Here is a 12,216-nt window from a genome sequence, read left to right on the forward strand (position 1 = left end):
TTTAATTTTGCTTCATCAACATAATCTATCTTTAGCTGAACAAAAGTTACTTGCTTCATACTCAGAATGGGCTCAGGTTCCCTCTAAACTACTAGCTAGAATTATTAAAATTAATTTTGACAGACCAAAAATGTCGTCTTTGTCTTATAAGAATAGATTATCTAACACAGATGAAGAAATTATTCAACTCTTTACTACTCTTTTTACTGATTTATATTCAAAATCTTCTAATTTTGGTAATGATAATAACATAGAAACAAACTAAATGATAACCAAGAAAGTTTACTTTCAGCTCCTATATCCTTACAAGAAATCTCAGATTCAATTGACAATCTTAAATCTGCTAAATCTCCTGGCCCTGACGGGTTCACTCCGGAATTCTTCAAAACCTTTAAATTGGTAATTCTTCCCTTTCTTTTCAAAGTATATAACCATATAAGACTCAATGATATCTCAGATATTCATTGGAATACTTCTAAAACTATCTTAATTTTGAAAAGTAATAAAGAAAAATCTGGCCCAGCTAACTATAGACCCATTTCTTTAATAAATGTAGATATTAAGATTTTATCATCTATCTTGGCTAATAGATTGAAACAAATTTTACCCTCAATTATTTCTCAAGATCAATCTGGTTTCATGCCCCGCAGACATGCTTGGGACAATACACTGTCCTTAGAGTCTATCATTCATCTTATTAAAAAAGACACAAACCCAATATATGCTCTGATCATGGATACATCAAATGCTTTTGACAGAGTCTGTTGGAATTTTCTTTTTCAGACTATGTCTTGTTTTAATATTCCTTTATTCTTCTTAAACTTTGTAAAAGTATTATACAAATATATGTATACTAGACTTTACATTAATGGTCACTTTTCACCTCCTATAAAGATTACTAGAGGAACAAGACAAGGATGCCCATTGTCTCCCTTTCTCTTTAATATTTATTTAGAACCTTTATTGTTATATATTATTCAAAATACTTTTCACAATGTCCCTAGAATACTTAACACCAAAATTTATTTCTCAGCCTTTGCTGATGACCTAATAATTTATTTTCAAACTCCACTATCTGATTATAGAAAAATAACTAACTCTATTGATTACTTCTCTTCTGTTTCGAATTATCTTTTAAATTCTTCTAAAACCTATATATTTCCCTTAAATCATTTAGTACATAAAACATTTCTGTTTTCAGATCATCAGTTTCAGTTTACTTATAATATAAAATATTTAGGTATCAACTTAGAGCACAATAATAAATCTTCTTCTCAAAATAATATATATAAAATTTGGAATTCAATATTATCTGATATAAACAGATGGGAACATCTAAATCTTTCACTTTTATCAAAAGCTGCCATAATTAAAATGAACATTTTGCCTAAATTCCTTTACCAATTTACGTCGTCTGATCAGATAATTCCGAAATCCTTCTTTGAGTCTGTAAACAAAGTTTTAGCTAAATTCTTATGGTTCCCCAAATCCGTTAGAATCTCATATTCCAGATTATCAATTTCTAAGGACAAGGGTGGTCTGGGTCTTCCTAACCTACATCTCTATTATCTGATAGTTTCATCTAACAAACTTTTCACCATATCTAATTCCAAGAATATTTCACATATAAATCATTCTTTATGGATAAAAATATGGTATAATTACATCATTTCAAAAAATATAAACCCAGAAGCTGTTCCTTTTATCTCTTTGGACACCATATCTACCAAAAATGTATCCATCTTTATTAAGAAAAATATTAAAGCTTTTCAATCTTTACTAAAATTGTGCAATTTAGATAAGATTTCTCATTTTATACAACCAATTCATCTAAACCCAAATATAATGATCAATAACAAACCTTTTAACTTAACAAAATATCCTCTAATAAAAAAATTAAAAGTTGGAGATATTTTGAAACATCTTGACTTATCTCTAACTGATTGGCGTAAGATGTTGAAAGTTAATTGGAACTATTCGCCAATTCTTCGTCAATTAAGAGTAATAATTAAAAATAAGTTTTTATGTATAGACCCAATAGAACATCAAATGAATAATCTCAACACAGTTATCAAAATACTATCTTCATCAGATAAAATGCTTTCAAATTCCTACAAGTTGATAAAGAGCTTAATGATAGAAAACAATTGTCTTTTATCTAATACATGACTGAATTATAATTCTCAGTTATCTGAGTCTCAAAAACTTTTGGCTATCAGACATACAAAGGAATTTATCCCTTTCAAAAAACTATTATACACGCAATTAATGATTAATAATGATGCCTATTATACCCCTTATAAATTAAATAAATTCAACCCAAACAAATCTTTATCATGCTCATGTTGCTATCACCCCCAAGCTGATCTTCTCCATATTTTGTGGTATTGTCATTTTTCTCATAGATTATGGACCTCTTTGAAAGTCAGACTGCAGAGAATGGGGTACCATAAGTCTACTTTGTCCTGGGAATTTGCCATTCTTCATATTCCATTAATTCATCTTTCAAAATCAGATACTCATGTTATCATCTTTATTTGCTCCTTATTAAAACTTTACATAACACAAAATTGGCTCAATCGCACCAAACTAAATTGGACTACTTTTCAAAAAATGGCTTATTCATATATTGATGCACAAGGGAACATAGTTAGAAGTCCAAAAAAAAAGGCATCAAAGAACTTAGTATTAGAAAAAGTGTTAAATATTATCAATAGTTAATGCCATCAATTCTTTTATTGTATTTTTTTTTTCTCTATCTTTTCAGGATGCCTAACTTGTATATAGTGTATATATTTAGTAATGTTTTATTATCATTGTTATATGTAAACTCTCCTGAATGATTGTTTTTTTTATTAGAGTTGCAATATTCCTATTCAATTCTATTTTCATGTACAAAACTCCTAAATGTCAGTTTTATATACTTAATAAAAATTTATTGAGAAAAAAAAACAACTAATGCGAGAAAACCAATGAAAAATGCTCAAACTGAGCCCTGAACCAATGAAAAAGCTCAGACTGAGCCCTGAACCAGAAAACCTTTAATTAGATAGTCCTATTGTATTTCTTCTGCCACAAGGGTACAGAGGGGGTTTCTTCAAGAAAAGATGTCCAGATTTGTAGTGCTCAATCCCAAACAGAACTGGATTCAGCCAGTCTGAATCCAGTCTACACTACAGCCAACAGAAGTGCAATAAAGCACAGAATAAAAAAGCAAACACTTTTTTCCTTAAATTAAATAAGCAAATTAATAATAATGTACCATTTTCTATATATGTATATATATATATATATATATATATATATATATATATTGGGAACAACTGCATAACTACCCATTTCTTGCATGACAGTAGTTGCAACTGTTAACCAAGATAAGGTCCAGCTGTGAAGAGGAAAGAAAAACAGAATTTATCAGAGATGGAAGACAGGTAAAACACTAGGTGAATATCAGCTTCAGACCCTGCCTAATTTTAAACAGCTGCTTTTGGGTTATGGGAACCAAAAACAGTAGTCCAGAGACACACACAAGTAAAACATTTATTAATTCATAGTAAAATGTGTGATAGAAGAGGAAACAAAATAAGGTAGCATTTATATATAAATTGAAAGTAAAGCAAAACTAAAAAAAACAAATTAATAGAAGACAAGAGACAGCATATTTTGTCACCAGGGATAAAAAAATAGTCAGCATTTTAACAACTGTGGTTTGCATATTGTGTGACTTCTAGCCTTTGTTTTATGTCAAAGCTTTCCTCTCTGCATGTTTCATTCATACTGAAAGACTTTCTAAATGCCTGGGTTATCATTCAGCTCTGTTTATGGCATACTTATATTCTGTCACAACTAGGTACCTACCGTTTAATAGCTGAGTATAAGTAGGCGAAACAGGATGCAATAATATTTCGTCTTTAGCAGTGGGTTGTAGTTCTGCATAACTCCTTTATGTTGCTTGTCTTTACCTGCTTATTTTTTAATCAGAATATGTGAAAGGACAGCTGTATACAGCCAGTTTAGTGGTGTTCCCAAATAACAATGTAACATTGCAACACATTGGTGATGTTGTTCATTCTGTTTAGTGTAGACTGGTAAAACAACAGGAAGAAAGTCCCGTCTGTTATGTCAGCTGTGTAGATAATACTCCCTGCAGCGGTATTCATTGCAGTACATGTTTTATATGTCAAACAGCTCTTAATATTTTATAAAATCAGTTTACTTATATCGTTTTATAATATAATTTTATGTGAATTTGTTTATACTGAACACATTTAAATGGTCAGACTTTCTGTTACATTTCTAAGGGCCACAACTGCAGTCTTCAGAAAAGTGAAATATTTTCATTATCAAAAGTGAAGATGTAAAGACGTATATAGTAAGCTTGTGGGTGTTGTATCTTGAAGTATTTTTCATGCTCTGAGGTACAATGCCCTCAAAGTAGGCAGTAGGTGATTGGGAGCCACATCCCCCAATGCTAGAGAATATAGTAGGTGGAAGCACACCTGAAAAAAGGTTCAAGCTTTGCAGATTACCACTTTAACAGCTACAAACAAGTGCAATCTGAGGTTCATGCTGCTCAATGTTAGAAGTCTAAATCTCAAAATGCACTCACTTGAAGCACTCCTAAAATGGAGAACATTGACAATTGTGCCGTAACACAGGCCTGGTTCAAGGCAGCTAAAAGCACCCCTGCACTACCAGGCTATAACTCATTCCACACCTTTCGGCCCCAGAACTTGGACCGAAGCTCCAATGCAGTGGCGTTTATATATTCATAAAGGATGCGCACACCTCCAGACTGGTAGTCCAACATAATGCATCTGAGATACTTTAGGTGCAGCTAACAATGGGCAAGACAGCGATTCAAGTCTTAGCCTGCTATAGGTCCCCAACCATGTCCCAAGACTCACACTACACATTCCTAAGCACCCTGGAGAATATTAGGGTCCAACCTAACACTCTCATACTGGGCGACTTCAACTACCCCTCCATTAACTGGGAGAACTACTCATGTACCAATACACTTGCCCAACATTTCCTGGAATTCATTAATTCCAATGCCCTGGACCAGCTCGTTCTTACCCCCACTACAGATAGCAACATCTTTGACCTGGTCATTACTAACAAGGGTGACCATTGCTCTACACCAATAGTCAACCCCTCCCTGGTTAGATCTGACCACAAACTAATCACTTTGGAAATCCACATCCCTCCCACTACTCCCACAAAGGTAACCACCATGAAAAACTTCTCCAAAGCTAACTCTGGGCTCCTAAAAACAGAGGTGGCTAACTTCATGGCAGCCATCCAAATGGAGATCAGTTGCATGACCGCTGAATCATACACCAATGCACTGTACGAACATGTACACAAATGCATGGATCTCGCCATACCCAATAGAACCAAGACACTTTCCTCCAAAAAAAGGAAGCCAATCTGGTGGTCCCCTGCCATAAACAAACTCTACAATAGAAGGAGGAAACTGATGCGGAATAAGGTGAAGTCCAAAGACTGAAAAAACTCCCTTATCAGCCTCAACAAAAAGTTGAGATCCCTCATCAAATCCTCTAAAGCTAGCTATGAAAACAGAATTGCAGCAAATAGTAAAAACAACCACAAGGCCTTCTATAGTTATGTAAAGAATCTCCATTGCAATACCTAGATTTGCTCTGAGCTACTGCAAAATGATACTCCCATACCGAGCCAACAGACATTGCCAATATACTGGCTGACAGATTCAGTGCCAACTTTACCCCCCCAAGAGACCAGTCACAATACCAGTAGATTGCCAAGCACCCAGTATTACTGCTGCACAGCTTAAAACAGCACTGTCCAAGGCCAAGAATACAGCTTCTATGGGACCTGACAATATCCTTGGCTGTGTTCTACATGAACTACAGAGTGAACTGGCACCTCACCTGTGTGTCCTGTTCAATCACAGCCTCACCTCAGGCTTTGTCCATACAGAATGGCACACTGCTACAGTCACCCCTCTCCACAAAGGAGGAGCGACTACAGACCCTGGGAACTATCGCCCCATTAGCCTGACGAGTCTGATATGCAAAGCTATGGAATGCATCATCATGGACCTAATAAACAAGGATATAGGAAATCTAAACTCTGGATCCCAAACAGTTTGGTTTTGTGAAGGGTAGATCATGCCTGCTCAACTTGGTTGACTTCTTTGAGTCAGTTTTCAGAGCTGTGGATGAAGGCAAGGTGGTTCATACAGCCTACCTTGATCTGGCCAAGGCCTTTGATACCATTCCCCACTCAGGAATCATAAAAAAACTCACTAAACTAGGCATCAACCCCTATATCACTAGGTGGTTTGCAAACTGGCTCACAGGTAGAACCAACAGTGTGAAAGTAGCTGACTCCAAGTCAGACTGCCGACCAGTCACTAGTGGAGTCCCACAGGGTTCGGTTCTGGTTCCTCTCCTGTTTGGTATTTACTTCTCTGAAATCCAGGCCAAGACGAAGGGACTCTGGCTGACAAAGTTTGCAGATGATTGCAAGTTGGGAGCTACTATTAACCCCTCAAGTGATGTTGACATCCTACAGAAAGGCCTCACTGAGACCAACAACTGGTGTCAGAACCATGGCCTTAAGCTCAATGCCAAAAAATGTGTCATCATCCCCTTTGGGAAAAACATGGTTCCCATAAATTCCCACATCGATGGTAGTCCACTGAACACAGAAGGTGTTATAAGAGATCTGGGAACACAGGTTGACAGCAACCTCTCCTTTGACCACCACATTGCCACTGTGGTCAGAAAGTTCTTCTATGTGGCACATCTCATTACTAAGGGTTTTGCATCCAGGGAGAAAGGTCATTGTCTCCCTCTACTCTTCCCTCATTAGGCCAATCACTGAGTACAATGCCCCATTTGGAATGTACCTCACTAAACACCTGCAACAACTGGAGAGGCCACAAAAGTACCTCACAAAGAGGATCCTAGGCCTTAAACATTTGTCCTATATGGACAGACTCAAAAAACTCCAACTATTCTCTGTCTCATATTGCCTACTAAGAGGTGATCTCTGCTTGACTTACAAAGCCATGTCTGACCCAACTCTGTTAGAAATGCTACATCTAAAGAAATCCCAATACCTCCACACCACATGCCCCAGTGACCTCAACCACATTACCACAATCAGCAGAACATGCTGGAGGGACAGGTTCATAACCCAGAGACTGCCCATGCTACGGAATAGACTTCCCATACATGTCAAACAGAGCACCTCAGTGGCCCTCTTCAAGAGAAACCTTGATGAGTGGATGGGAAATAGAAAATTCACCCCAGAGATCACTCCAGTGGCTTTACCCTATAGAAGCACTGGGAACTAATGTCGGGTGGCATGATGCCAGATTAATCCCATAGGCTAGGCTTGTAAAGACTCTAGGGCCATTAGCCTAGTACACACCTGTGAGCCTATTAACAGTAAGTTTTGGAGTTCTCTATTTTGGTGTTACTATCAACGTTTTGTTTTCCTAGTATCAACACTCAGAATTGCATTTCTTGGAATTCAAATAAGGTGACAACATGGTTGAGTAGAAGAATGCAGTGCTATATTACATTGCCGTAGCAGTTTATGCAACTGAAATGCAAAGTCACCTTCGTAGATTTTTTTTCATCAGGTTAGATGTCTTCATAGTGAGGCACACAGATGCACCACTCACCAGGCTGAACAAAGATAGGGTGATAGTGAGCTGTCTGTTGGATGCCATAATCTGCCACCATGTCATCATAGGATTCATGGCTACTCAACAAAGGCATTTAAATAATTTAGTAGAAAAAAAAATGCCAAAAATCATTTTTGAAAACTTCAACAAATTTTTTTTTGTTTTGCGGGGGGGGGGGGGGGTAATCAAGCTGCCCCAACCTACCAACCTATACATACCAATTCTGATGTCACAAAATGGGGAAAAGCATAATATCAATTCCTGTTGAAAGTGGTTCTCAGCAATTTATTTCTACCAAATGGCATTCGATCTAAATTCCTTTGATGAGTCAACTTTAACTTTCACTACAGCCCTCGGGTCCCTTCATCCAAGTTACAAATATGACAAAATCACTGTGAATGTAGGACTGAATAGCTTGAGATGCATTTTTTTAGGTCATATGAAGACAGACACGACATAGCTCTCAAAATATGTGCCAGAGGCTGGTATGAAACTAGTCCTCAGTAGCATCCTACCATTACCAAGAGTGATGCCACAGTACAAACAAAAAATAATTGACTTTAGTTAGTGGTTAAGTTATTGGTTCCTTTCCAAGGGGTCTGGTATATATCAGTCTGAGATGAGATGACAGTCCTACCTGCTTTGGTAGGGATGGCCTGCACCTCTCTTCTCATGGCTTTAATGAATTGGCTTCTATTACCCAGTATCACACACATGGTATGGTTGTACATTCAAGACATACTGTATGATCCCAAACTGCCTCTGCTGCTATCCTGACACAGTTGAATGCCTGATGTTCCTATTGCAAAACATAAGCAGTATATGCTGTTGTCAGCCTAAAATTAATATGTGTAGTGCTGCTGTAAGGAATTCTGCCATGCTACTAACCTGAAGCATCATCCACTGTGATATGCAGGAGGTTGGTCTGTCTTGATGCTAGTGTCTGCTTCCTTAAGTGATGATTCCAGTACTGGTGCCCCCTGCATAGGCACCAAAGGCTCCCTGCTGCTACTTGCTGACCACCTTTCTGGGAATCCCCTTATCTGTTATGCAATGTGCTTTTACACTGGCGTAACACGTCATGTCAGTGACGTCAGTCATTACTACAGAGTATGATACTACCACACTTCACCTGCAACAATGACGTTGAGGACCACTATCTACCACACCTTTTCCTATAAAGGCTGAACAGCTCCCAACTCTCCCAAACAGGCACCCCCTCATGATCCTGAATACCTGGAGGATAACTATCAAATCTCTCCCTTCCACATTGTCCTGCCAACATGCAAACATCTGTGAATACAAAAGACATAGATAATAGACTCTATGCTGATGGTATTGGTAGGATGGCATCTACAAATAGAGGGGTAACCCAGGTATTACCAGATATACTGAGATGGGGCAGGCATGGGCAAATGTCAGACTATAGTCAGAAGGATGATATTGGGAGCACATATAGCAGATGCATCTGCTAAATGTTGGAACAGACGTGTGCCCTGCAGGACCTGGCCTCTTTGTTAGGACCTGCAGGTATTTATAACAGATGACAATTGTTCTTGGTGCCAACATTAAGAAGCATTTGGAGAAACCCAAGTAACACAGCTGTACAGTATCACAGTGGCATATGAATGTTGTACCCAACACCATGTACTATCATATGCTGTACATAGAGCATTAATATTTCCATAAGGACTGACATCATGGGCTACCTTGTGGCCAGTACAATCTGTGCTCATATAACACATGCAGTTGTTAGCCAATGTAAACTGAATTCCTGTGCAAGAATTAAATCCATATGAAGGAAGACAAAGACAGCTTACCACACAGTTTCAGATTAAAATATAACTCCTCAGAGCTGCCACTAAATCCAGAAAGTGCTGCTATTCCTCCAATACTGCTGTTCCAGCCTCTAAAATAACTTCCAAAATGTGTTTGAGTTGGATACAAAATGGTGGCACGTCCTTTAGCTCTGCAAATTTATGACTCTTTGTGTAGCACATTGGCAAATGAAGCCAAGTACCCTTATGCCACTTTATTTCAGTGTTCTGCACCTGGATATAAAACACAGCTATGTCTGTATATCATTTTATTAAAATACTGTGTACCTGAGATATAAAACAAAGCTACAATGTCTGTATATCATTTTATTAATGTGCTGTGCATCTGTGATGGTGCTTTCTTAGGCACATATATGATAAAATGTAGTTGCGTGCTTGTGCTGAGGATCTGCACAAGTATGCCTCTTGCACGTCTGAGCACTGACAAGCTGCACTTTTTGCTCTGTAATATACCTGCTGCATTTAAAATTGAAGTACTGCAGGAACCTGTTATGTGGCAGAGTTATGTTGTAGTCTGTTGTAGTTGTTAGTCATGTCCCAACCCCCTGCTTACACTTATCCAGGGTTATCAGAACTTCTCAGAGATTTGGGATACATGGCTATGCTTAAAAAGGCCCTTGTGGTTATTAGCCACTTTGAACACCTATGAACCTATGAACCTATGTAGTATGTCTTTATGTTTTACCCCAGTCATATACAGTGTAGGCCAAGTAACTTATAGATAGTGGACATATACCTTCTGCTGCTGCGGGTGAAGCTAATGGGATGTACCTATGAGCTGCAGATTGTAAATGGTGTTCTGGTATCTATCAGACTACTGTTATACATAGTTCTCTGTGCTTTCACCATAAGGATAATGCACTGTAAATCATGTCTCCTACCACAAAAGGCAGAAAAGACTAGTGGCCATACAGGGTTTTTTCAACCAACACATGCTGAGCTGTACTATATATATTTATTCCTTTAGTTGCATAGTTTAATTTATGGCTAGCTTCCCTTTGTGTCTTCATTCTGCAGTTAACACAGTAAATATGCTCAGCAGATAGCTCAGTCGCAGCCTGCCCTGCTGAGGCTAAAGTTGGGGAGAATTAAGTACTGGGAATGCTTTATCAGAGAGAGGGTCTTGAACTCTCATCAGCAGCAAGAGACATGAAGAGTGTAGACAGATAGGTAGTTTGCACACACTTGTTATATAGACAGCAGAAGGGAAAAAAAAAAGAAAGCAAATACCTTCCTTTATTAATACATAATTTTGAAGAATTGTATTGCCATTTATATTATGCATGAAGGGTAGGATAGAGCAATGGCAGTATACCTTTTTCAGATGTTGCTGAGGACTCAGGTAACAACCAGTATAGGACAATGACTGAACTGAGGCCAAAAATCTACAGCAAGGCAAAGGTAATGTAAAGTCTTTTGAGTGCAGAGGGACTGCCCATTTGAGAACTAAACTGATATGACCCAAGGTCTATAACCCAGGGTCACCTATGGAGAAAATTATAGGCCCACATTGTGGGGTCCTTGACCATGCTGATCTGAACAGGAAGGTTGTATTTCCTAACTTTGTATTGTGGATCTGTTGGTGTACAGACTTTTTATATACGTGACGTGATACTGATTCTAGGAAGGGAAGAATCAGTGATTGTGGCTACTGGTAATCATGCACACTGATGTGATTACAGAGAAGCAGCCATGTTCCTCATGAATAGGAGCAACAAGTAAATGCCCCACTATATCCATGTTCTGCCTCCCTCTAGGTTATTCGTATGTAAAGTAAAAGGGATAAAAAACTACCATGGGAAATTAAGGCCAGCCTTTTTAACATCTTCACAGATCAATAGCCTAGTTAGTACCTCCAGGCATGTCATGGGAAACAATGCACATCAGTCTGTGTCTTGTATGGGAGTTCCAGAAGTCCCTAGGAGTGGAGAAGTCTTTGTTTAATGCTGTCATGTCCTTCTTTATGTATGTGACAGGCAGAACTGAATAACAGATTTTTTCTATTGTGGAAGTCACTGAAGTCCTAAATGTGGGACAGCATCTGATTAATGTGACTCTTACTCTCTGTAAGTATGTGGGAGAAGTAGTCTGCATCCTGTATGGAAGTACTTGAAGTCCCTACCTGTGGGAAAGTCCACATGATGGGACCCTCTATACAAAAAACATTATATTTTGTTGGCATTTCTTGAAGTCCTTAGCTTTTAGAAAGTCCTTGACTGCCTACCTTTACATAATTTTCTGAGGAAAATGTTCATGGCACATTCCTTAAAATAGTTGTTGCACATATGTAAGTTTCATTTTATTTCTGAATGTCTCTTAATTATAAAAAGTTCAAGGTACTATTCAAAATATCATTTTCTTGATGCTAGTGTATTTTTTTTCTCATCAAATACGCATTTGCAAAATACTGCTGAGATAATCTCATTGTGTATATATTTGTAGTCTGTGCTTTATGGCTTGACTAACAATACTTTCCCTTTTCATTTAACAGGATAACCCTCATTTTGACATGCACTTCAGTGATGTCTGCTCTTGGGAAGCCTTCAGCACTGCATCTAAGTATGAATTTGCACGCTGCTTGAGGAAAATGAGTAAAACTTACTATAAGAAGGATCTAAGATTTATACACTTTGATAATGACTTCATAGAAGATGTTCGACATTATGAAGTTCCTGAGGACACTATGCTTGTATT

General features: G+C 37.8%; 1 protein-coding gene across 1 annotated transcript in view; it reads left to right on the top strand.

Annotated features, from left to right (window-relative positions):
- The window catches only part of LOC122800176 (exocyst complex component 1-like), a 189,537-nt gene that overhangs the window by 177,235 nt on the left and 86 nt on the right, over nt 1-12,216 (top strand). Inside the window, exon 3 of the mRNA XM_044069686.1 lies at nt 12,014-12,216. This exon is cut by the window's right edge and continues 86 nt beyond it. Within this exon, the coding sequence (XP_043925621.1) occupies nt 12,014-12,216 (203 nt within the window). The remainder of the gene's footprint in view (nt 1-12,013) is intronic.

This window comes from Protopterus annectens, chromosome 4.part0 (assembly GCF_019279795.1).
Source record: "Protopterus annectens isolate FY-2018-M chromosome 4.part0, PAN1.0, whole genome shotgun sequence".
In the NCBI taxonomy this organism is placed as follows: domain Eukaryota; kingdom Metazoa; phylum Chordata; order Ceratodontiformes; family Protopteridae; genus Protopterus; species Protopterus annectens.